Genomic DNA, 27,090 nt, shown 5'->3' with positions numbered 1-27,090 from the left:
TGAGTGTATGAAATGTGGAAATGATGGGGCGAACTCAAAACACATGTACTAGAATTGTCTGAATATAATACAGTTCTAGCGGGAGGTGGCAGAGATAATATACAACATGACTGGGGTCTGCTTTCACCATTGAAATATCTACTAGGGGATATAGGTAAGGTATCCATTAAGAAACTGTTTAATATGGGATGTATATTAGCTATAAAATGTATAGTGATGAAGTGGAAAATCAGAAGGGCTCCAACTTTCCAGGAATGGCTAAGAGCGATGACTTATGTGAGTGAGATAGAGGAGAGGAATACGTGGTCAGTCCATGCAGCGAGTAGACCCAGGGACATTTATCGGGCCCATTTGGAGACTACCTCATTGGAAAACAAAGATGTAACACAAAGTGGATTGTTAACGTGCAAATAATGTCAAAGAATAAATGCAAACGTGATATAAATGTGTGAACTTGTTATCTGCTGTAACCTGCTGACCTGTTAAATAAAGTGTTAAAAAAAAAAAGTCCAATGACATCCATGGACTCAAAACTCCCGTAACCATCCAGGTACTGAGACAAGGAAGAGGATGAGTGAGTTTGTGCAAAGTGACAGGAGCTCCAAGTACAACATGCAGACTAGTTTTTCAAAAGTCTTCAGTGTGCGGGACATTTAAAGATGGCATCCGCACTATTGAATCGAGCAGTGCAGGAGAAGACTATGAACCCCATGCTGAGGCTCACGAACACAAGGCACGCAAGGTCCCAACGGCATACATCTGTGGTGCAACAGAAGTAGGCCGTTGGGACAGGAGGAGAAACGCTGCATGCGACCAAGGTGGATCGTGGAGACGCTGGGAGCTGTGCAGGAATTCCTGGATGTTGGGCCGCTCGAAAAGAGACTTTCTCCTGACTGGGCCGAAAAAGAAAGCTGCTGTGTGACTGTAGAACCGCGCAGGACCCTGGAAGAACATCTGCACACTCCAAAGAGGAACGCGGGTGAAGAAACCACACCAGAGAGGCGCAAGCAGAATTGGAGACTTTGGAAGGAACCAGTGAGTCTTCCAAAAGCAACTGCCGACCCACGGCGTTCTGACGAGCACACCAAGAAATGTAGGAATGGTACGAAATTGTTAATGCACCATCCCCATCTCCAACCTCTCACACTTCTCTCCTGTCCCCTCACCTGGATCTCTTGGGTCACCCAGCTAAGCCTCTGCCTGCAATGCCAATCTCCTTCTCAGTCATTCAACCGATGAAGCAAGTGTCAGTTACTGCTTTTGCCGCCACTTTCATCACGAGGATCTGCCTGAAGCCTGGCTCCAAACTCAACGCCTGGTATGTGTCTGGTCTTCCCTTTCTGAAACCCAAGTGCAGAGTTGCTGCGCGGAAGTGCATCTGGCACATCCTCTGTCCTAGAGCCTGCTCCAAAGGCAATACAGACTCTCCATGCGCTTGAAGAGGGCCCATATCCAAGCCTGCATCTCTGGGGAAACTAACATGGGCAAATTGTTTAAAATCTGCAAGGAACTCGCCAATCCTACTGCAAACTACTTCTCCAGTGCCATCGCTGACCCTCTGTACTACACTGGCCTCCCACTTCTAACCAAAACTCAGGGCATCATGTCCTCACTCCCCTCTACTCCTTCTCCCTCCCCAGCTCTCGGGACTACCTTAACGCCCCCCCCATCCCTCCACTCCCTACTCTCCTCTTTCGCCCATACCACCAGATGAGGTCTCTAGACAAGCCCTCTCTATGAAAGTCTCCTCCAAACAGGTGCTCCCCTGCTCCTCCAGAACTAACAAGGACAACATTGCCTCCCATGTGCCAGCCTTGTAATCACTCCTTTGCCACTGACTCCTTCCCGCCTCCCCTCAAGTACTGCCCTGTCCATCCTCTCAAAAAGCCATCTGCCGACCCCCTCCTGCCCAGCTACCTACTGCCCTATCTCCATTATCCCTTTCCTGGGCAAACTCCTGGAGAAGCTGGTCATTTTCCAACTGATACAACACACTGAATCTTTTGGTTGACTCCACGCCCGCCAGTCTGGCTTCAGAGCAGCCAGACATACAGAAACTGCTCTACTGAACACCTGTGAAGACTTGCTCTCATATCTCGAGTCCAACTCTCCATCTGTACTTATCCTTCAGTATCTATCTTCTTTCTTCTAGAAGGTCAATCTTGCTACCCTGACAAATCGACTGACATCCTTGGCATCACGTGCCTGGCATTGGACTGGTGACCTCATTCCTCACCAACCGACCTTCCGAGGTTCAACTGGGCCCTTTTCTCTCCCCCATCATACTCTTGACCTGCGGCATCCCTCAAGGCTCCATCCTCTTGCCATGGCTCTTCAACATTTAACTTGCACCTCTGGCCCACCCGATCTCCTCCTTCTCTCCTCACTTTCAGTGGTATGCAGACAACATGCAGCTCTCCTTCAAGCTTCCCTCTACTGTCTGCTCTTCTCTCATCCTCGACTGACTGCTATTCAGGCATGGTGCGCCACTGATTATCTCTGCCTTAATGCCAGTAAGACAGATCCTTCTCACTGGGACCCCATCTCCCTCCTCCCCTCTGGTTGTCCTCTATGGGCCCCCTCCCCTCACCCTCTTGTGAGGCAAAAAACTTTGATGTCATCTTTGACTCCTCGCTGTCCTTCTCTCCTCACATTGCGGACCTTGCCAAGCCCACTACCGACTGCACTTCCTCAGAGGCATTCTCCCTTTCCTCACTTCCCCCCCAGAAAATCTGAGGAAGAGGCTGTTGCAGTAGTCCAGCCTAGAGAGGACCAAAGCTCTGCAGACAATCTTCCTTTATCCTCCCTTCAACTAATCCAGAATAGGACTGTGAGACTTATCCTTGGTGTTAAGTCCAGGGACTGCCCATCTCCTGCCCTAAACTCTCCCCACTGGCTCCAGTTGAATCAAGTTCAAAACCCTCCATCATTCACAAGAGGGCCAGGTAACCTGCTACATCCAACTCTGACTAAATACCCCCACACTAGAACCCTTTGATCTTCTAGCTCAAACTCTCTGTAGATCAGACACTTCTCTAAGCAGAGTGATGGGTAGATCGCTCTCCTCCGCAATGGTCTCCCCTGGCCCCCTCAGGCTGGAGCCGGATCTCCTTGTTCTGAAAGCTCCTCAAGACCCTCCTTTTCTCTTCTTCCTTCCCTCTCCCCCTGCTAACACCCCATCTGCCACAGTGACTGGCTACCTGCTTCCCTCAGTTCTATAGGGCACCAAGTCACCCCTCCCTGCCCAATCATTCCCCCCCTCCTTGCACTTAGTATGTGGAACCTCACCACTTGCAATCCCTGGCACTTGCCCTCCTGGCCTCCTCCCTAGTCACCCCCTTTCCTACACCCTCCGTTTCACTTGCACTCTCTCCACTTCGGACCCTAGCATTTCGCGCAGACCAGTACTCTTTACCCTCACCCCCTCATCCACGCACTTCTTGTTACAGCACTTGCACCATCCGAATGTCACAAGACCTAGTAGGACCGTAATGGTCACCTTCTCCTTTGTCCCCCCCATCCCTTTTTTTGTCTTGTGGCGCCTTGAAATACCATTTGTTGTATAGGCGCCTTACAAATTACAAAAAATAATTGATAAAAATACAATAGCCAGGAAATAAGAGGGGGGCAAGGAAGAGATGGCCTGCTTGGCTGGGAAGTAGAGCACTTCAGTCTTGGTGGAATTGAGCATGAGCGATTGAGATTGCATCCAATATTTGATGGTGGAGAGACAGTTTGAAATTTTTGATAACTTCTTATTGGAGAAGGAGTGAAAGGAGAAGATTTGAGCTCATAGAAAAAGCCATACGTGAAGATCAGGGCGCCAAGATTATGTATCGAGAATGAAGAGAAGTGGATCGAAGACAGACCCGTTGAGGGATTCCAAGAGTAAGGGGGGTCAATGGGGGATAAGGCTGCTCCAGGATACCTGAAAGTGTCTGGAGGCAAGTTATGAAAGAAACAAAGCAAGGGTCTTATCTCGAATGCCAAGGAGAGAATGTAGAGAGAAAGACAGAATGGTTAACGGTATCAAAGGAAGCAGAGAGGTAGAGAAAAATAAGAATAGATGGAAGGTGCCGAGACGATGAGACGAAGTTGCTGCCATTGAGGAGAGCAGTCTTTGTAGAATGCAGAGGTCGGATGCCAGATTGAAGAGGGTCCCGGAGGTTGTCAGTTTATTGACTACTACATGCTCTAGGATTTTGGAATAGTGTGATAGGAGACAGGCGGGGCGAAAATCGACAGGACAGTTATGACTAGGATTAAGGAGAGGGATGACCGTAGCAGTCTTATTGTTTTCAGGGTGTGGATGAGCGGTGTAATCCAGGGCAGTGACAGGGAAGATTTAGTAATGAGTGTAGTGAGAGGAAAAGGGCACATAAAGAGCAGTGTTAAAATTCTTTTGGCAACTTTTTTTTACAACGGTTTGAAAGTATACAGTATAACCAGCAACCACACCCCAATGAAAAATTATAATTAAACTACCAGGAACGTGTTCAACTTGTTTATTTAAACACTGATGTCCGAGGTGTTACAGATCTACCAAAATAAATTGCAATATTCGATCTGACCTAAAAAAAAAAATGTAAAACTAAAACAATTAATGAAAATGCTATATTGGATATTTCATTGGGAAATAGGACAGCAAAAAAAACCAAGACCAATTTGTTTCAGGGGTAAAATTGATAATATCTGAATCTTGTTTTACAATTCACACAATGTAAGCCTTGCGAGATTACCTTACTACAACCAACTGGTTCATTTGATGGGGAAACAGGATAAGCCATTGCCCTCCTGTGCCACTGCCGTTTTCTTCGGTATTCCAGATTGCTACTCCTTGAAGTTAGGTCTGTGCTAAGTAGCTCATGGAGAACATTTATATGATATGGGGCATTTCTAGCATGTGGAGAAGCAGTGCAGATTGGGATCAACCACATTCTACACATGGCCAAATTACAGACACCAACATGTGTACTAAATGGCAAACTGTTCAATTTTACATATTTAAACTGCAGTCGTTTACAGTTTGAGGACACACAGAGTTTAGTGGTCTGCTCGTAATTACAGTTTTGATCACCTACTGAAGCCAGGCCTAGCAACAGTCTGTTCCAATTTCAGGAGCATGGGCCAGATAAATATGAGATGCATTCATTAGCCTTCAACCAAATCATACATGAAAATTCTATTAACACTTACCGCTGCTTTTAGTAATATTGGAGGTTGTCGTCCCAGGTTTGCGAGCTGACGGCAAGGGTGCAGTCTTCCGGCAAGGCGTGGCCTTCGAAGACATGGAGGAGCTGGCAGATGAAGACGGCCTATTCCCATCCACAGAGTCTTCATCATCTAACGTTTTATCTGTTGGGATAGTACACTTACACTTAACATCTACAAGCACAACGTAGCCATGATGCCAATGTTGATCATTCGCCCACAATTTACATATAAAATATTAAATAAATGCAGCAGTTCAAAGTAACCCGCAACTGCCTTAAAGATAAACTGGGATCTTGGAGACAATATCCAAAAGGTTATATTTGGAAGGGGAAACTAGAGCTCAATAATTTGCAGTAGATGATGGTCCCAACTGCGGCCTAAATATATGAGTGAGTGAGTGAGTGAGTGAGTGAGTGAGTGAGTGAGTGAGTGAGTGAGTGAGTGAGTGAGTGAGTGACAAACATTGGCATATGGGTTCTTCGGGTAGAAGCAGAAGTAAAGACCTACCAAGAACACAATGCTCTACAATCCAAAGTGTATGTTCTACATTAGCAAAACATTCGGCATTACATTTTGAAAAAATGCTTGAAATTCAGATAAAAAATTATGTCTAAAAAAAAAAAAACGAAACATCAGATAACGTCAGTGTTCAACATCGGATTACATCAAAAGCAGGAGACGGAGAGAGGAACATTAGTAGTGAGTACATCAGCCCTATAGCAAAACAGCTAGCTCCCAATAAAGGCTTTTCGACTTGGCTGCCACTGGAAACATATTGTAGATCGCACATCTCACACTGCCTCTGTACTTAAAACCCGTTTAAAAAGCCTCAAGTGTGTCTCTGGTTAAACCAGTGGTCTTCAAACCAATTTTACTAGACCCTTCAATCCAAAAATAAGATAAATATTTAATTGGAACAATATGAGTTCAAAAATAAAAACTTAGACCCAAAACAAACATAAGAATACAGTGGAGCCACTGTATTCTAATGTTTGTTTTGGGTCTGTTTAAGTTTTTATTTTTGAACTCATTGTTCCAATTAAATATTTATCTTATTTTTGATACTTTATAGCTTAGTCTATTTTTTACAGACTTTGTTCGCCGGACAATCAGGGATTTTCTTTTTGGATTGAAGGGTCTAGTAAAATTATTCGTCTAATCTTATCTCCTTTATAGAAACATATGATTTTCCCCTCCCGAGGGAGGCCAGACCCTAGTTGTGGGGGACCCAGAAACAATATTTGTACTCAAGGGGGGGGTTCGGTAATAAAAAGGTTTGAATACTACAGGGTTAAACAGAGATACAAGTAACATACATGCCTAGTTAGCCAATCTTAAGGTTGTGTATTCTCTACCACAGCCGAAAAAGCAAACCTCAAAAACATAAGGTTGTTTTTGCACCGACAATCAATATAAGCCCAGCAAATGAGGACCATTGCCTCACACACAGCTGCTGAAGGCTGTGGAACAAGTGTGGGTCATGCAGGGTGTTAAAAATGTTCTTCCAAACCCCAACAAATGGAGTATGTATGGGGATGTATTTAGTGCAAACCTAGTTAGTAGGCAACAGAGCCCTGTACATGTAAAGGGGTCATACATCTTGGGAGCCAATGGAGATCAGATTAGGAATTAGTGTACAGAAGATTGAGGGGCAAGAGGGAATAGAGAAGTGGGTCAGTGTTATATTCGACGTTCTCCATCTTTTTATTTCAGAAATTAAACAATTTCCATAAAAGATACAATATACAAAACAAATTCACGACAAAACATTTAATTTACAATAAAATTATACATATTACGGACAAATGTACATAAATGACTTTTATAAACATTTGAACTAAAATAACAAGCTTCTATACTTGCTACAGCTGAAAGCCTTCTTCTTGCCAGCAAAGCATGCTCGATGAAGCAATAAACAGTACATGCAGAATAAAAAGTAAAACCGTGGTGCTTGAACTCGAGTAATACCACATTTTCTAAAGGAGACAAATAATTCCTTCTTATACTGGCATAAATCTGACAAAAAAGTAGAAAGTAATGTAACTCTTCTACTGAAAGCCCATTGCAAATGCACTCACAGTTATTAACTTCATTTTTTCCCCCATCGATCTGTTGTGGCAGCTCTCATTAAGAGTGCCCTATGCCTAGGTTCAACCACTCATTGCAAACTGTCTCGTCGACTGGGACACCCACTGTGTAAGAGAAAAATTCACTTTATGTTGCGGATTGTTTAATTTATCTCTCCATAATTTGCTTCCAGATCGCACTGCCACTAATTTTTACTTCGCCACTAGGTGTATACGCCAGCTCCATTTTGATGTATGTGAATCAGGGGGTAACTTGAGCAGATGTTGAAAAGCAAAACATCTCAAACTAAATGCGTTACTTTCAGGATTTTGTTCTACCACAGATGGGTCCAATACACAAGACTTAAGTGGACTCACTACAACCTGGTCCTCAAAGCTGAAGCCCATTTCCTGATGTAGTGCGTTACCCGGAAAGCTTTAATATGCAGTGGTTGAAGGCTACAGCATCTCCAAAGGGCAGAGCCATAGGTCTCAACCGCTTTGTAAGCATCGATTTCACAGTCCGCCAGAACACCACCCATTTTGTTCCCAGACCTTACAAGTCCCCATTTACCTGGGCCATTTACCTGCACATATGGTGTGCAGAGAGGGGGGAAGGGGACTCATCCCCTGAAGTGGGTGGTCCACCAGTAGCCTCAGCGACAGCAATGACCTTCCCCAGCATTTTCCTGTATTCAGAGAATGCCATCAACTTTATTTATTTGTAGGGCGCCGAAAGCATGCGGGCATCGGGGCGCCAACATAAAGACAGGACGACAATGACAATACAAAGAGATAGGACACTTGGTCAGTGGAGGAAGACCAAACAGTGGAGTGTACAGTATACATTACGAACAGTTTTATAGACCAATTTATTTAAACAGGAGTGTTTTCAGCTTTTGAACATTTTTCAACTTTGAATCCTTATCCTGCTTTATGCAGCCATAAAGCTCTAAACAAGGGGCTGCACCCATCGTTACCTCAGGTTTACAGATTTCACAATGGGGTTTCAACATGTTTGTGGCAAACACACAGGCACACTGCCCTCATGGTCCACTGGGCTTGCGCAATTTGCACCACGAAACAGCAGAAAATGCAGGAAGACTCACTGTGGTGATTGAAAGCTAGATCCCAGAAACTCGCTCTTCACTTCTGAATCAAATATACTGTCACTTTTACAAGAAATACCTACGCTGGGCGGAATTAAGTCTGGCGATGTGGCAAGATTACTATTTCTTGATCGATTCAGACTTGATCAAGTGGTGATCTACCTAAAATCTAAATTAGGCAATTTTTGTGTGTGCGCTTGCACCTTTTTCTGCGCCAATCATTTCATTCCTTCTGTTATATTTTCACTTTCCAGTTTGAGTAAATAAAGATTCCAATCCGATTTGTGCATAAGATATTTATTTGTAATTTTGCCCTTTTGGATAACACGTGTTTCGTAATTAAGACTCTGCCTTTTTCAAATCCGGGCTGTTCTATTTTACAACAACAAAAAAATAATTACAGATTGTTATGAACTTATGTTCATACTGTTAAAAAATACCAATTTTAACACCCATTGTGATTTTCATATTTTCAAAAGTTTCCTGTTTGTGAGCAAAATAAAGTGAAATCTAGTGAAATAGAATAGATGCTGTGGTGTCCCCAAATCATACAAAGATAGCAAATGTCGGGTGGGGGTCCGGGAGGAAATACCATAATGAATAGATCTGATAATATCCAAATGGCAAACAATCATTTAGTCACCCCGAATTGTTATGAGAAACTATCCACCAATCCCACCAAATAGATAATACAAGACTTGAAACATCTAATAGATGGATGGCACCATCAAGGGCTAATTACGGACGATGAAAAATTACATCATCTTGTTTCAAAACCAATAATACCCACAATTTACTTCCTTCTGAAAGTACACAAAACATTTGAGAAAATCCCAGAAGGAAGGCCCATCGTAAGTGGTATCGGATGGGCAACGGAACCCCTTGCGGAATACATCGACAACATTCTAAGACCTAAAGTGTGTCAAGTAAAAGCCTACCTTAAAGATACCACAGCAGCAATAAATATGTTGGAACAAATACACTGGCAAGAAAACTACTTATTGGCAACCTGGGATGTGAAAGCACACTATACTTCCATTGGATATAATTTAGCCCTTGAAACAATGGACTATGTTTTCAAAGACAAATCAGCTTCACATTTTAACTATGTCTGCAAGCTTAAGGAAAAGTTAATGACAACACTGGGAAACAACATTTTCACTTTCGACAACCAATACTTTAAACAAACAAGAGGTGTTGCCATGGGCGTGAAATATGCGCCAGCCCTGGCCAACTTAGTCATGGGCATGTATGAAGATCTTTTTATCTACCAATTGGATGCATACAAAAACAAAATAGTTAAATGGACAAGGTTCATAGATGATGTTTTACTCATTTGGAACGGAACATCCCAAGAATTAGAAGAATTTTTTCATCAAGTCAATGACAACCAATATGGATTGGAATTCCCTGCATCAAGTAGTCAAACTGAAATGTATTTTTAAGACCTAACAATTTTTGTATCAGGTAACCAGTTAAAAACCAAAACCTACAGAAAAGAAACGGAAGTGAATTCTACACTTTTCGCCACAAGCTGTCACCATCCACCAGTTATTAGGAACATCCCAAAAGACGAATTTATACGAGCAAAACAGAACTGCACGGAAATATCAACCTTCCACGTGGAATGCAAACTGCCAACTACAAGATTCACTGCCAGAGGATACCCTCAAATAGCAATCGAAACAGCCTGGAACAAGGCCCAGAAAATGAATAGACGACAAACCTTGACTCAAACAACCAAAAGAAAAGAAACAAGAGAAGACGGTTTAATTTATCACCACCTATTGTGCCAACAATTGAGACATTAAAAAAGTACTCAAAAGAAATTGGTACCTATTAAAATTGGATCCTCATATTGGAGAATTAAAGATCAGCCCACTATAATCTACAGAAGAGCAAAAACACTGAGAAGTAGCTTAAGCCCATCGCTACTACCCGTAAATGAAGAAATAACAAAAACCTGGTTACATCAATCAGCCTCAGGATTTAGGAAATGTGGACTCTGCTCAATGTGTGAATATGCAATGCCAAATACTAATGTGTTCAAAGACAAAAATGGAGTGAAAACAGAGATCAGGGAACAAATCAACTGTCGCTCCAAGTTCATCATATGCACTTGGAATTTAATATATGTCGGGATCACAATTCGTGAACTGAGGACACGAATCAGAGAACACATCAGCAATTGGAAGCCAAGACAAAAATGTACCACTATCAGACCATTGGCAAAATCACTATCAACTACAAGACAAAAGAGAAATTAAATGTATTGGACTAAAAAAAAAAAAAGATCAAGATGGGTAGACGTGGAGGAAGCCAGGAACTACGGCTCTGATAGGAAGAAGCTAAACTCATTTGCCACTTTCAAGCTGTAGAACGTGGCTTAAATTCAGACAATGAAATGGTGTCTTTTTTGTGATGTATTGTAGTGTTTGATGTAAGCATGCCAGTAATGTAAATGGTTAAACATTTCAAGGGAATCTACAACACAACCACAATGCACAAACGGTGTGTTAAGTTGCGTACTACAAACAAGACTAGAATATATCAGAATCTAACTACAATGATCACAATGCATTGCGGCAGAAACGTGTACACACACTTTACACTTTAATTTACATCAAAATCGAACTAAAAACTTAAATAGTCAGGCACGAGGTGAGAAAAGTTGAGTACTACAAATAACTTTCAAATCCAACTAGAACGACCAATGCATAGCGACAGAATTTTAGTAATATACTTTCTCGCCATGTATTACTCAAGCACAAGGTAAATAGTGCGCAATAAATGTCAAGAGCCAATATATCAGAGGAGGGATAGTGTAACTAACAGCACCCCCCCCCCCCCAAACGTCCTGTTAAATTATAAACAAATAGCTAGGCCTCCGATATTTTCTACAAAATATACTGAATGGTAATTTGCTTTTGAAAATAAAGAAAAATGACAAATAAACCTGCTTATTTGATAAGAATTGGCTTGAACATATCCACAATACGGTTGGTATGGCCGCCGCTTTTAACATAACAGAAAGGAAGGTAGGACTAACTATCATGATGCCATAGGCATATTAGCATCAACGAGACTACGGAGTAGTGGTCCATCAAACAGACGCTTGAAGCGTGAGCCACGTACTTTTCAGGTAAGCCCTATGGTCCGTAATGAGCCCACTCAAGATCCTGACCAATTACTGTTTGTCCCGCTCATTTGGGACCACGAAGTAATAAATGTTAGTGAGGTTATTTGTAGAGAAACAGAGCATACTGAACCGAAATTCAAAAAGGCTAAACGAAACATGTTACCAATTTTAGAGAGTAAATAAGCGCATTCTGTTCAACTATTGTATAGCACGTATTTACAGCAGATTAGCCCGATATGTTAGAGAACCTGCCAGTCACAGATTTTTTGGAATCCAAATCAGAACACCTCAAATGCATGCATTGCAACAGAGGAAACCTCTTTATTGCGGCAAAAACACCAGGCAATGTTATAAATCACAAGCTCAAGCCCTAATGCAATGACAACTGCCAAGATACTATACATTCTGTTTATTTTCCCATTAGGTGGGATTTAAGCCCATAAATTCAGTAACACTGCAACGAAGCAGATTACCTTGGACCACAGCAACAATGGTAAGAAACTCTAAAAATACAATACAGTGGTTTTTTAATAATATGTAATAGCCCGGAACTGTGTACCAATAGACTAAAATATTAACAAATACAACAGTGGGACAAACCTAAAATCAAAAAAGGGGAAATCTAGAATCATGAAACCATAAACTAAATGATGCAAAATCAAGATCCTAACCAAAACGGGAAGTAGGTTAAGGAACATTAGGAGTTTGTCACAACCTTAAGAGTTCTTGCAAGCCTATGCTCACCTCCCGGACCCCCACCCCATCCCACATTTGCTCTCTTTGTATGATTTGGCGACACCACAGCATCTATTATATTTCACTAGATTTCACTTTATTTTGCTCACAAACAGGAAACCTTTGAAAATATGAAAATCACAATGAGTGTTAAAATTGGTATTCTTTTTTGATCAGTATGGCCATAAGTTCATAACAATCTGTAATTATTTTCTTTTGTTGTAAAATAGAACAGCCCGGATTTGAAAAAGGCAGAGTCTTAATGCCGAAACACGTGTCATCCAAAAGGGCAAAATTACAAATAAATATCTTAAGCACAAATTGGATTGGAATCTTTATTTACTCAAACTGGAAAGTGAAAATATTATAACAAAAGGAATGAAATGATTGGTGCAGAAAAAGGAGTAAAAACACACAAAAATTGCCTTTTTTACCAACAGAGTGGAGGAACTCAAGTCTCCATAAATGCACTCACCTATGCGACACAAGGATATATGCAAAAAAACGAACCAAAAAACAAAGACGGAAACAAATTCCAAACAGATCGGGAAAAATGTTTAGGCCGCAAAGGTACAACTAAAGGATATCACCAAAAAGTAAGTTCAAACACTGTAAAATCTAAATTAGTCATGGACCCCTTACTTAAGGAACATGACAATTTGAGACGGTTGGGTTATGCTTTATTGCCATTTAATATCAATTCTTGAAAGGGGGAGGGGCAGCCAAGGTGGGCCTTAACAAGATGGTAATGGAAAGCAACCACAACAGCCAGGGCTGAGGCACTCAGTGGAAGATCAAGTTCTGACCCTAAAGAGAAATATCATGGCCTCTGAAGAAAGCGAAGATCTAGCTTTTAGCCTCCTCCTCGGATTAGACTTCAGGGCAATATGTCTGTGAGCAGGGTTGGGGGTGGTGGGGTGAGTCTGACCTCTCATATGGGAGGCCAGACTGTCTCTCGATGGCCTCATTTAATTCCAGAGGTCACGGTCATCTCTTCAATAGCTTTTCTTTGTCTTGCATATTTAGGAATCATACCGTTATCAATCTGCAGGAAACATGGCTCAAGTTGCAGCCGGCCTTTTATGGTTATAAGGTTGTCCATCAGGCGGCACGACAGGGCGACAATCTTCGTCCATATGGTGGTCTTTTGACCTTTGTGAAACTCTCCCCACTAATTAAGGTAGTGGCCTGTTTTGAAGTTCAGTTTGGTATAATGACCACTCATATCAGATTTGTTACGAATGTGGTTGTGAATGTTCTGGTGATTAATATTTATTGGCATGGGGGCTTAGCGGAGGTGGTTGAATCAGTTTGTGTTGTGGATTGGTACAATATTACACCCTCCGAGCACGTTTTGGTGTCGGGAGACCTAAACTCAGACTGTTTCGGCTATGGGTTTGAACGAAGCAGGTCCAAGAAATTAAGATTTTAAAAAAATCAAGAATTGAAGAGTGTAGGTGGACTGCTTTACAGTTCTGGGGCTTTCGCCTCTTAATGGGTCAGTTCCAGGGTACTACCCCTCCCACCTCCCCCTCAGCAACTTGGTCAAAGGGGCGGAGTTCATCCACCATCAATTACATTTTTGTGGGTCATTGGTTGATGGGGGAATTGTTCCCGCCTTGAAGTAGAGGACAGAGCTCAGTGACCACTTCTCCTTGGCACCTTATTTTGACCCACTGGTAATCGCCTCAGGTCACACCGCTACAAATTTGCGGTGGCGCGCAGTTATTCCTAACAATCAACGCAATCTCCTACATTGGACACTGCACATGCTAACAGAAGTCCATCATACAATTATCGAAGCGACTGCATCGAATAAGAAATGGACAGATTTTTCGGGTGAGAACGGAGTGCTTTGTGGCTAGTGTAATTGCCTCCAACGTTCCTAGGGCTGGCAGTGGGAAGCTGCACTCTTCTTCTCATTTACACACATACAATAGTGAGGTGGTTAATAGAAGAGAACTGAGACGCCTGCTTAGGCAAATTAAAAATGATTCTTACCTAACTGACCAATCCAAAAAGGTTAATATGAAGAAAGTACATCAGGGGTACAAGAATTGGTTCCGTTCATCAAGAGCCCATCACCTTCAATTGGATACTGAAACAATGCTAGCTGCACTAGTTCAGAGGAATTCAAATTCCTTATGGACACTGATCAATGCTACTGGAAATATCCAAGTGGGTAAGCTGGTTAATGATGTAACAGAAGAGGTGTGGGTATAACACTTTGATACACTATGCCCCACCCCAAAATCTAGCCTCCTTTGGGAGGGTCAAGGCAGCCTCTCATGGTATCCAGTTTGAAATCAGCCTTTCTCAGCGTAAACTTATAGATCTAATTGGGAGCATTAGCAACTCCCAGGCACCTGGCCCAAACGCGTTATCAAACCGTCTCTTTAAATTAAACCTGATACTCTGGGCAGAAATTCTTTGCATCTTATTTTCGGATATCATTAAACTCCAGCAATTTCCTCCAACTAGGGACAGGGCTCATATCATCCCTATATTATAAGAGGGGGAGAACGCATCCAGGTAATTACTGCCCGATTGCTAGCCTTGAAGCAGACTCAAGTGGTTTCCTGTCTCATGTTACAACATCTGGAAACCTGGGCCACTAGCCAGAACCGAATATCTAAGTGGCAAACAGGATTCAGGAAGGGGATGGGTACCCAACTAAACAGCATGTTACTTAAGTGTATTCAGTATCGGGCTTGGTCAAGGGGGGAGTAACCTCGTGTTTGACTCCATCGATCTTGCGACAGCACTCGACGCGGTGGACACTGTGGCGCAAGTTGCAAGGGGGTATTCCCCCAGGTCTTCTGAGATTGATGGTCGCTATCCATAGCCACTCCACTATACAAGTTAGCCAAAACCAGCAAGGCGCAGTGTCTTGCCCAATAACTCAGAGGTGTGAGACAGGTGTGCATTCTAGCCCGCTGCCTATACAATCTGTGTATGGCAGACTTAAATCCATTGCTGCAGCTCACAGCCTTGGCAACTCTGAAAATATCTATTTTAAGGTCTTTTTGGACTGCTTATGCAGACGACTACCTAATCTTTGATAATACACTGATCCGTCTCCAACGTGTTTTGAATGGCTTCTCTGCCTTTGTGAATGCCAACTCATTGTCTGTAAATCCTCAAAGACAAAAGGTAATGCAACTTTCGAGCACTGAAACAAGTTCCATTTAAGTGGCATGTTCAAACAGGGTTGGTGAAGAGGTTTGACTTTTCTTTATCTTGGCTTCATGATTAATTCCAACCCCTCTTACTCCTATTTGCTCATGGCTGCACACCAAGACCACTAAATTAGCAAACCAATTGCACAGTGTGGACTGTAAATTTAGTAGGTTATCTTCATGGCCTTGTCGCCGTTTTCTTTTAAGGGGAAGATAGTCCCTAAACTACTCTATGGGATTGAAATATATGATCTAGCCCCAAAAGATTATCTACCTCATGTATAAGCCTTGATTTGGAGAGGAGTCCACCGTCTTCCATCTTCCACACCGCATTCAATAATGAATTATGAATTGGGTAGTATTTCACTGAAGGCTAGAGCTTTTTGGTGATATTTATCTTTCTATAGGAAAATGCTAGTACCACCAGCAAATTCTCTGATGTTGGATTTCAGAGAAGCATGTGAGCTTGGAGGACTCTTAGCTTTGTATGAAATAAAGGGGCTCGCCCTATTGTTATTGGCAGAGACAAGTGCACAGTGTCTGATAATACGGTTAATCCAGACAAAGTTAAGGCGGCTCTATTTGTAGCGACTTGGGCTAATACGATGATGGAATTTCATGCATACTCCTACCTATGCCATTTAAAAGAAGATCATAAAAAGCAAGGCACTTTGGCTCCATGTCCATCGATTTACTGCAGTACATGTTTTCAATCCTCCTTCTTGGGGTTCCGTTTAAATCTGACACGGACTAAACACTGGTGAGATATGTCTGTTTACGGAGGATGCTGTATTTTGTAGATATTGCAGACGAGAAACAGAGAAACATCTAAGCATTTACAGTTAATGTGCAAAGCCTTGAAGCAGTTAAGGGAAAGTGTGTTTTATACGTTCACATACTGCTATGTTCTATCAATGTATCTATGTGGAATTATTGTTTGTCAGGATCAACTACATCTATTGTAAATGCAGTTGCTTCTTATTGTGACTCAATGACTGAACATGAATCTTAATTTTGCTGGTAAGCATCTTCAATGCTGATCTTCTTTGGTTGTTTTGCACAAGATTCTCTCTTTTTATTATTCTGGATTAATTTGTTTTTGAATTGTTCGAATTGTATGTGATCATTTGTATTGTTATAGGATGAATGGATTTTTAATCAATAAAACAAACAAAAGATCATAAAAATGTGCCCAGATTACTGATGTGCATGTGCCAATATAAGTGCAGGTTTACGGTTACTCCTACTTATCCATTCTAGGTTTCCTCCAAAAAGCAACACTAGCCGCAGTGAGCATCTGGGCTTGCCCACGCACATCAGCTTAGCTTTTGCCACATTTAGCTGGAGATCCATCTTATTCATGTACACTCCTATCCGGTGACAAGTCAATTGGTCGAAAAAAAACTGGTCGACTGCAATTTGACCGACGCAATTTGGTCGAAAACCAAATGGTCGAATTTTTTTTTTATTTATATATTTATTTTTCGGGTTTTCGTTTAGTAAAAAAAGGGGTTTTTAGAGAAAAAAAAAGGGGGTTGGGGGGGACCCTCCCAAAATTTTTTTAAAAAAGGGTTAAAATAAAAAAATAAAAAAATTCGACCATTTGGTTTTCGACCAAATTGGTTCGACCATTTGTATGGTCGACCAATTTTTTTTCGACCAAATGTCTGGCAACCCTCCTATCCATCTCACAAGGGTTTGCAGGGATTTATGCATCCTAGCAATTAGGACCACACTGTCCGCATGTGCCAGGGCAGATCTGTATTTCCACCAATACTTGGTGTATAAACGGTCAGGTCACTTAAAATTAAAAAATGCAGTGGGGCCAGAACACAATCCTGCCTTACCGTAACTATAGAACGAAATTTGGACAGAAGCTTCCCTTCCAAGCTTAGCGAACTGTTGCTGAAACACCATCGTGCATTTCGATTCGGAGTAGTAACAAGGTAGGCATTCCCAAAGCTTGCAGGGTGGCCCACAATGTATGCCGAATTACAGTCAAATGTGAATGAAAGGTCCACGAACCCCAAATAAATTCCTGAATTATAGTCATGCACATACTTGTCAAGGCTCACATTTAAATGAACAACTTGATGCACAGTATCCCTTCCTTCACAAAACCTATATTAAAGATTTGGTAGCACGTTGTGCTCCCTTGCACATTCCACTATTCTTGTGTGCAACACCCTACCAAACAAATGTGAGGATGAATCAAGGAGTGAAACGGGACAGTAACAGTTCGGATCATTCCAGTCTCCCTTTTTAAAAGAATGGAGGAGAATGACTGCATGCTTCCAACCAGGTGCAAAAACTAACAAAACGAAGCTGAGCATTAAACGCTGCAGTAAAGTTTGCAGATCAAATCTAAGCCGCATATTTACAGTTTATTTTGAACTGCATCTTAGCCTGCCATTTGCCAAAGAGGCCAAAGCATCTTCTACTTCGGCTGGAGAGAAAATGGTTGGACTTTAAGAGCAGGACCTTGTTCCTTCATGATGCCAGCGACTAGGCTGTTTCAGAGCCGGGGCAAAGCAGAAGGCCAGTTAAAACGCAATCTAATGCCGAAGTATTTTGTACTTTGCTCACCTCCATATTTCTTAATCGCATAGGATGGTTCCCCTTTCTTGACAGCTTGGGAAACTGATGCAAGCGCTTTTCAATATGTTGCATGCTTCAATTGTCAGCCAGTAACCATCCTTGGGTATGGGAGTGGGGGGCATGGTCATGTTTATTTACGTGTATGCGTTGCAGTATTTTATGGAACCCGCAGGACTGGTGTAGCAATTGGTGTTGAGGAGGTGCCTCCTAATCAGTAAGTGGTGGTGGAGAAATGGGGGTAGTTCATGGCAGTTTGGATGAGACGTCAGGCGAGCAGGAGAAAAAAGCAGAGCTCAGGAGGTGGTTACCAATCCCCTCAGCCCCCATCCCGATAGGATAAGAAACTTCCCCGAAGAGACTGGCAGCATTGAGACCTTCCTTTCTGATCAGGGCATTAGGAAGGCTGGAGGAATGCTGCCAGTAAGGAGCGGTGCCGGCATGTTTCTGCAAACTTTCAAATAGAGACCTCTGTGATTGTACCAGTGATGAGATGTGCTACAGCATTATGGATTGCCTTCAGGTGCTCCAGAGTAGAAGGTCTAATACCGGTGAGGAACGTTTTTGGTTTTTCTCTTTAAAGTGGCAACTAGTGAAGCAAAGCGTGGGGCGAGTTAAATGCTTGATTTTGTAGATCAGACTATTGTATCATTAATGCAGGTCTTAAACAGTGTGAATTAAATGGTAAAACCCAGGAATTGTGTGTGTGGAATAAGTAGGTATTAATGAGTCGAGGTTAATTTCAAGAAGCCACTGTTCTTTGGCATGTGATCCAAGGAGAATGAAGTCTATGTTTGATTCAGCTTCAGATAAGTGCCCTAAACTCAGGATTGCAAGAGGGAGTGCGTGGGAATATCTCAATATCAAATTAGATTAAGAAATTGATTTTAACCATTTCTTAAACAAATGTTTTTTAAATTTGCTCATGGCCAAGAACTCCATCTTTCCCTTGGAAGCCCACAGCCTGTAGGTCTACTATACAACAGGAGGGACTTTGACTTAAAGTCGTAGCGGGGGTCACTGTTGTGTTAAGAACTAGAGTGCTTCTCCACAGTTACTCTTTCAACTGTGCCTCAAAGTTCCAGGGTGCAAAGCTTCCAAGTTCAATCTTGTTCTTAATGTTCACAGGGAAAAGAGGGCAGCTCTTCAGTTCAATTACGTGGTCACTTGGTGTTAAGGAACTTTCCCTACCTGAATTCAGCACTTCCATTGGCTTTTTTTACGGGGGCGGGGCAATAGGAACTTTGCCTGCGGCATGTCTCAATGCAATACGTGGATCAGGTGTTACCTGATCACGCTTTATAACGTATGATGAAAAGATTCGATGGTGGTCTTTAGCACATGGGTTGGTCGAAAATGTTACAGGGCTTGAATGGTGGTATGAAGCCATGCCCTACCGGGCTGAAAAGTGCAGCTGGGAAGTTCATTGTCAATGTAATTGATTAAATGCATCATATACTGGCCTTTCTGTATAAGGCTCATTGTGAAAAACCCTATAACAACCCTGATGTTGAATCGGGAGGATAGCTCAGCAGCAACGTGCTCGCCTTGGAAGCAAGTTGACATGGACCCACACAGGTTCGAGCCCCCGGTACATGCTTAGAAACCTCTGGCGATTAAGCATGTTATAAATAACCTATCATATCAAATCTGAGGTATGTGTTTGGGGGCCCACATTTTGGGGAGGGGTATACCCTGCTAATTTCTGCACAGCTGTATAAAATAAATATTGTCTGTACCATCTCTACCTTTGCTACCTCGATTCCCTATCGGATTAGTTGCTTATGGGCTGCGAGATTGGTAACCTTATAACTGATAGGTTTTTTTCCATGCTGGAGCACTCGTTGTTCCTGGTTTGATCAATCCGTTCCCACGGAATTATGCCCTTAGCATCAGTGACAACTCACATTATGTGAGTGCATCCATAGAAGCCGTGGGGAGAAGTGAGCACATCTCTGGATCACGAGTATGCCGTGTTCCCAATTCTATTTCAATAAGCCTGGCAATAAATCATAACCATGTCCCTTACAAAGCAAATACATCTGTCTTTAAGTCTTCTTCACTGACGAATCTGAATTTCACCTGTCGCTATGTCAGGAATGGCTCATCTCAAAGCCATTAGTATTCATGATGCGTTAACTTTTCTCCAAGCTAGATGTTAGCTGTGGCAAGTTTAGAATGAGGCTACAGTTCAACAACTGTATTACATTGAATGTTGTCAGGTGGTCGTGAAGTCTAAGCTTTGGTTTTGCCACCGTGCTTTTTCATATGCTCTCAAAAGTCTGGAAATGTGGACTACAGTTCCCATTACTCAACGGATTTCCATTCAGTCTCTTGTTCTCCCTTCCTGGCTCAAGATGGTATTTGTGGCCTTACACGCAACCAACTTCGCTTATTGCCTGGATTTAACAGGTCGGTTCCTCATCAAGGTTTTAGCCACTGCCTTCCATATTTTGTTTATGGTGCTTAAACCACAATGCAAATAAACGCTAAGCAGCCTTGTGATCTACATGGCACGAGTAAGGGTTAGAATGGCTTCTAACGTAGCCATTGTTAGAACATTATGTATATTTGCCAATACTTAAACCTTTAATGCGAATAGAATTAAGGCGTCACCTGTGGAAGATCGTGTGTTCTGCATCGTAAAGAAAACCTGTCCCGTTCGTTTGGATAACACGGAAAAATAAAATGTCCCATAGATCCATGAAATGTCATTTTGTCTGTTAAACACACAAAGCCTTTCAGCCAGACCCTGCACAGGCATTTTCCACCTTATTTGTTATTACTATTTTTTTTTTACACAAAGTATATTCACGTCACATACTTCAGTCACAGCTTAAAAACAACAAACTATGTGAAAACCAATAAGCCCCGCATGAACCACTTAAGTCTATAGCGTTGTCTTTGCTTCCCACGTTAATTTCTTATTAACAGTCCCAAAAAAAATGTCAGCTGCGTGCATGCCATCTGACATTGTTCATTAGTTCCAAGCTTTTAGCCGATTTAACACTTCATACCCGGGGTTCGACCTATAATGCGGTATTGCCGTGTACGCTGCACAATAGCCACAGCAGATTTTACCATTGCGATCCTATGTGCTCATTTTACAAACTGAATGCCACTCGATGTATCGACCAACGGGGGAAAGGCTGATCGGCTGCGCTAGAATTTCAACCTGTCACCTGCATGTTAAATGCAGATCTCTGCAGCAATCCCTTAACCACGGAACTGCCTGAGCAGCTTTAGCTATAGTACTAAATTAATCAATTTTCATGTATAGGTTCTGAGTATCTCTTACCTGTCAAAATGTGAACTCGAAACTCCTACACTCGTTCGAAATCCCACTTTATATTCTACACCGCATGCATTGCTGTGGCATACCAACATTCCTGGTCACTTCGAAACAGACTAATTAACCGATGAGTGACTGATTTTCAGTTTTGCCCATAAAATGGCACTGAAGTGCCACCTAGAAGCCAAACATGGTGCTAGAGTAAAGCTAGGGATAAATGCGTATAAGGACACGTAGCTTTTATGTGTTTGGTGACTAACCCACCCATTGATTGCCTGTGGGCATTCCCATCCAATGTCTGCTGCCTCGTCCAAAACACATCCTCCTGGGATCTCCGAGTCGCTTTATCTAGCATTGCCATCTCGTTGTGTGCTCGAAAGGTATGCCAGAGTTGTTTTCAAAGTAGTCTTCTGAGACTTAACGACTTAATAGGAGCTGTACACGCGCTACTGGTGTACCAGTCACTCAATTTATAAGCACTAAGCATGCCCTTCACTGAAGTCCCATTATAAATAAGTAAATGGGGAAGGGGGACGTAAACTTAGCACAGTTTAAGCAAGGTGTGGGCCAAGACAACCGTTTTATGTGATTTTAACGAACCAAAAAATAAATTAAATTTGAATGCACCCAAAATAACGAAAAAAAATACTGACCCCGCCCAGCCCCAGTTTCCCCATGTTTAAAACCCCATCCTGCCCCACCACCAGATGTAACCCCTTCCCCCACCCTCACATTTTTTTTATTCAGTATTCTTCGTTTTTTATTAGTTATGCATTCATTCTTTTGTTTTTATTAGGCAGAATCACTGGATAACAAGACAACCTTATTTTAGGAGATTTAAATGTTGCATTGGACCCACAAATGGATACAAGTGCCATTTAATCCAGGTCAGCCACTGAAGTTAATTGTGGGGCTTTTGCTGGGAAGGGGGCAGCCCCAGCCCCCGCCCCTAGGTGCTTTAGAGTGAGGAGAGATGCATTCCAAGCACTATGATGAGCCAGGAGGTGTGGGGGGAGAGGGGGGTTGAGTTGAGATAGTGAGTGGACCACCTCCCAATACAAAAGAACGCCACTTCAATATAATCAAATATAAATCAACCCACATAGTATAGCTTAGGGCGCAAGCAGCATTGCTATTTTGCGCAGACGTTAGTAACCATATGTAGAAGGGAAGGCCTGTGCTTCTAATGCAGCAGTGCATGCACTACACTCAAATTGTGAGACGATGGAAATCTCCAGCCATGCCCAAGCTCCCATGTGTACAGCCCACACCCCCAACAGCCACAACGCCTATTCATTGTTTTAACAGTGTTGCAAAAAAATGTTAGAGAGGAAAGTGCCCTACAAGGGCTCACAGACCAGCACCTAGGGTGCATGTTATCTCACACTGGCCAAAGCATGACCCAGCCCATCCCCAGGCGGCCATGAGTTATAGCCCATATAACGGACTAAACCTTAAGATCCCTGAATTCCATGGCACCAGGTGCCCTTTGGCCACCAACCCCAAAGTAACAAGTGCAGAAATGTTCAAAGAGGATGGACAGGGCACATTGTTGAGCGACAATCGTGTGATTTGTATTGCTAAGTTCTGAGAGGTATACATAGTTCAAAACGAGTGTGGAGACCTTGGAGCCGGAGGCGTGGAAACTTCCAGACACTTGCATGGTAATCTAGTAGCACTGCCTTAATTATGCCCCCTTCCTCAACTGCATGGTCCTAGGATGCATGCTTATTAACATGTTGCTCTAGTGACCTCGAAACACTCCTTGCCCAGCCATCAGAGTAACAGCCTCAGTGTACGCAGGATTTACCTTCATCGGCATGTGGAACGGGTAGTATAACTCTGTTGCAACGTCCTCGTCTTGGAAGCAAGAAGACAGAGCAACATTGGTTTGAATCCTGGTCCGCCCTTAGAAACCTCTTCGGTATTAAGCGTGTTTTAAAAAAACAATTCTAATTATGTCAGCAGGTGAACTTTGAATGCTCTGCAAACAGGTTATTTTTGGCCTGTGTCGTCATGCTGTGATGCAGCTGTCTGCCTAATATACATCCATCATCCTGATTTAACTATGAATTTTCCTATAGAGTAGAAAGAGCATATGTGAAAGGACACCGTCAAGGAGATTGCTTAAAATAACAATGCCCGATTTTTTTGTTCTTGGGTGCACGGAAACCAGCCATTACTTATTTGAGACATACAAAGCTGAAAGGGAAGTATCTGAGCACACAAACTGATCTCTGTCTTGAAGGAAGCAATAATTCCTCCAAGGTAGGCAAGGGCAGCCCTTCTGGCTAACCGAATACTGTATTTCTATTGGCAGGCAATCGTTTTTGGTGTGGATGTCAGTCACAAATAACAGCTTATACTTCCACTGTGGTGAAGCTTCCAGGCAGTCTATGCAGTTCAGAAAGTGTTCAACTGGCAACAGCTTAGAATGGATCTTTGTGTGGTTAAGAAAGATTGCCAGCAAAGAATGGAGCCGATCAGGTTATTGGAACAGTGCAGGTTATGAAGATAAGATGGACGGTATGGATCAGGGTTGCACACAATTTATTAACAATGACCAAATGTTCCTTTAGTAACCCAGGTCGCCGCCCTGCCCCCTTTTCTATAGGACTATATTGATTGTGATGATCAATTAAATGTTGTGGTCCCATCACATGGTCACAAGAGGCCACTTCACCCAGCATAACCAGGTACCGCATTTTCAACAAACCCTAACCTATAGAGTAGTTGGGGTGCTATCTTTTGATTCAAGAGTGGCGTGATTAAATCCATTTATCTTCTACTGCATTTTAGGTTTTATTCAACCAATTTTCAATCCAGTAACTTTGTATTATAAGCACACAAGCAACAGACAAGTATTTAAACAGGATCCTTCTAGCTCCACATCAGCTCGCTTCAGATACTTTTTGATTTTGGCAATTGAGCAGTGCGGTTAGTGTTGCCTGTACATTGAAACCATTGTCATGTAAAGTGAAGATGGGAGATTGGTGCAATGTGAGGAGGGACACAGCACTGGTTGGCCTTTTATGACCATTGGCAGTCTATGGTCATGCTAGCCCCAATGAATTTCCAACACGTCCTACGCCCATGACCAAAACAACCCCCACTACCACATTCTGAGCTAGCTATGTGCTTTAAATCCGACAGCAATGTAGTGCTTATGTTATTTCCAAGTACTGACCACTCTTCCCAAAGCATCCTGGGCACCTTCTCTCCTACTTCACTCTCCACCTGTGGTGTCCCCCAGGGCTCTGCACCTCCAACTATCTCTGCCTAAACGCCTGTAAAACAGATACCTCCCATCGGGACCCCTGCTCACTCCTTCCCTTCACTCTGGCCATCCTCCTTGGGCTCTCCCCCTGCTCCTTCTGAAGCCAAAAACCTTGGAGTCATCTTTGCCTCCTCTCTCCTTCCTTCCTTCCTCACCCTCTGGAAATTGCCAAGAAGTCCCACTTTCAGCTCTTCCTTCTCAAATTAAGTCTCTCTTTCTCACTCACCCCCCCCCCCCCGAGGCTCAATGTTACCTGAACCCTGGTTCTCTCTAGACTCGACTAAATCTACCTTCTTCCACTCTGCGACGCCTCCAGCTACTCCAGAATAGGGCAGTGAGACTTATCCTTGGCCTTAAGCGCAGGGACTGCATCTCTCATGTCCTAAAATGTATTCACTGGCTACCGGTTGCTGTACGGATTAAATTCAAACCCCTCTGCATCATTCATATGGCTGCCTGGGCCCAGGGACCACAGTATCTTCAACTTTATCTTACTAAATACTCTCCCTCTAGATCACTACGTTCCTCTGGCACCAACTCTGTGTTTAAAGCATTTTTCTAAACAGAGGGTAGGTGGTTGATGGGGTTCCATGTCATTTCATCGCAGGATGTTTTTTCGCTGGGTTTTTTACTGCACATTTTTTGGTGGAAAACCCCTTCAAATTTTTTTACATTATTTTTGCGGGGTACCCCCCAAACCGCCCATTCTCTTACATTTTTTATCTATTCCCAAACACTCACATCCCATATATATATAGTTTTCAAACCCCCCCAAAAAATTCACAGTAAAAAACCCAGTGAAAAAATGCCCCACGATGAAAGGACGTTGTAGCGTCAATAGCTTTCCTCAGATGGCTCCATCTTATTGAACAGCTGCCCCCTGACTGTGCCTTGAGCAGGACTTTAAATTCCAGCAGCTCCTCAAGACTTTCCTCTTTGCCTCCTTCCCTTCTTCTCTCCTAATCCCACAGTTGCTGTGATTGGTGTCTGTGGCCCTTATGCATCCTCGGGGCCCCTGACCTCCCACATCCAATAGGCCCAGCTCCAGTCTACCCTCAGCACTTGCCTTGGCACATTCTCCAGGCCTGGAGGTTCGCACGTATTCGGAACGTGGCTCCTGGCCGTGTAGCACTCAACAACCCTAGCACTTCATCTGTGGATCACCCGTGAGCTCAGACACCCCACCTTACCCCCTTTACCTTCTTCCTTGCTGCACTTCTACGTTCTGAATACTCACAAGGCATAGTAGGTTCGTCCTTTCATCCGTTCCCCCACTGTCCTGATTAAATATTGTGTTTTGTATTGTATTTCACTCCCTTGTTCCCTTCCCTCGCCCTGTGAGCACTTTACTTGCTTTATAAGTATTCTGTTGAAAACCAAATCCTGGTATTGTATTGTTTATTTATAGAGCGCACCTGGCCATTAAGCAACTGGGGCGCTTACAGAAACTAAATCTTGGGTTACAGGTACATAAATAAGTTACATTTCTTATGTTAAAGGATCATATATCAAGCATTTCTTATGTTACAATGTCAGAAGACATACATGTGAGATATGTTACATATATCAAAACATTTCTTACGTTACAATGTTGGATGACTTACATGAAAGATATGTTACAGTTACAAGTATTTACAAAAAATATACAGAGTATTTGGTACAGTTGGTGCATTTAGCAGTCGTTGGTGTTAAGCCAGAGTTTAATGTTAGCTTTGAACACATGGAAGGAAGGGTTGGCTCTAAGTGCATCTGGGATGGAGTTCCAGAGATGAGCTGCTAGGACCAGGAAGCTGGACCCACCAGTTCTTTTCAGTTTAAAGTTGGGGACTTTGATGCTGTTTGAGAGGGCCTTTCTGATTGGACGTTCAGAAGTGTGCTTTGTGAATTTTTCTGTGAGGTATGCAGGAGCTTTGTTGTTCAGACAATTGTGTGTAATGTTCAGAGTTTTAAATTTGATATGGTCATTGATGGCCAGCCAGTTGACAGCTCTTCTATGGGCAGATATGTGTTGCCCTTTGGGAATTCCTAGGGCTGTTCTAAGGGCATTGTTCTGCAGGGTTTGGAGTTTGTTGATGTTATTTTTCCTGGTGCCTAGGTACAGTGCATTACAGTAGTCTAATTTGGAGAGGATGAGGGCACGCGCTATGGTGGTGCAGCTATCTGTGGATAGGTATGGTTTGCAGGTGTGGATAAGTTTGCAGGTGTAACTGGTTTCTGAGGCTGTAGCATTTACTTGCTTGTCGAGGGTGAGGCTGAGTCTAAGTAGAATCCTAAGGTTTTGACTTCCTTGATTTTGATGCCATCGAGCATGAAGGAATTGTACAGCTGGGGTAATTTATTCAGTTTGTTGGTAGACCCGTTGATTAAGAGCTCAGTCTTGTCGTCGTTAAGACATAGGCCATGCGTGGCCATCCAAGTTTGGATGATTTGGTACATTTTATTTAGGAGTCTGGTGTCCTTTTCATAGTCACCCTGGATTGGGAT

At 42.8% G+C, this 27,090-nt stretch overlaps 1 protein-coding gene across 35 annotated transcripts in view; it reads right to left on the bottom strand.

Moving 5' to 3' along the window:
• CLASP1 (cytoplasmic linker associated protein 1) overlaps positions 1–27,090 on the bottom strand; it is a 2,584,612-nt gene that overhangs the window by 2,046,048 nt on the left and 511,474 nt on the right. For all 35 annotated transcript variants that reach the window (XM_069616701.1, XM_069616702.1, XM_069616704.1 and 32 more), the window contains one exon: positions 5,197–5,355. In XM_069616701.1, the coding sequence (XP_069472802.1) occupies positions 5,197–5,355 (159 nt within the window). The remainder of the gene's footprint in view (positions 1–5,196; positions 5,356–27,090) is intronic.

The sequence above is a fragment of the Ambystoma mexicanum genome, chromosome 9 (assembly GCF_040938575.1).
Source record: "Ambystoma mexicanum isolate Mex_15411 chromosome 9, UKY_AmexF1_1, whole genome shotgun sequence".
Lineage (NCBI taxonomy): Eukaryota > Metazoa > Chordata > Amphibia > Caudata > Ambystomatidae > Ambystoma > Ambystoma mexicanum.
The sequence above is the reverse complement of the archived record's forward strand: the minus strand, read 5'-3'. Positions and strand labels throughout refer to the sequence as shown.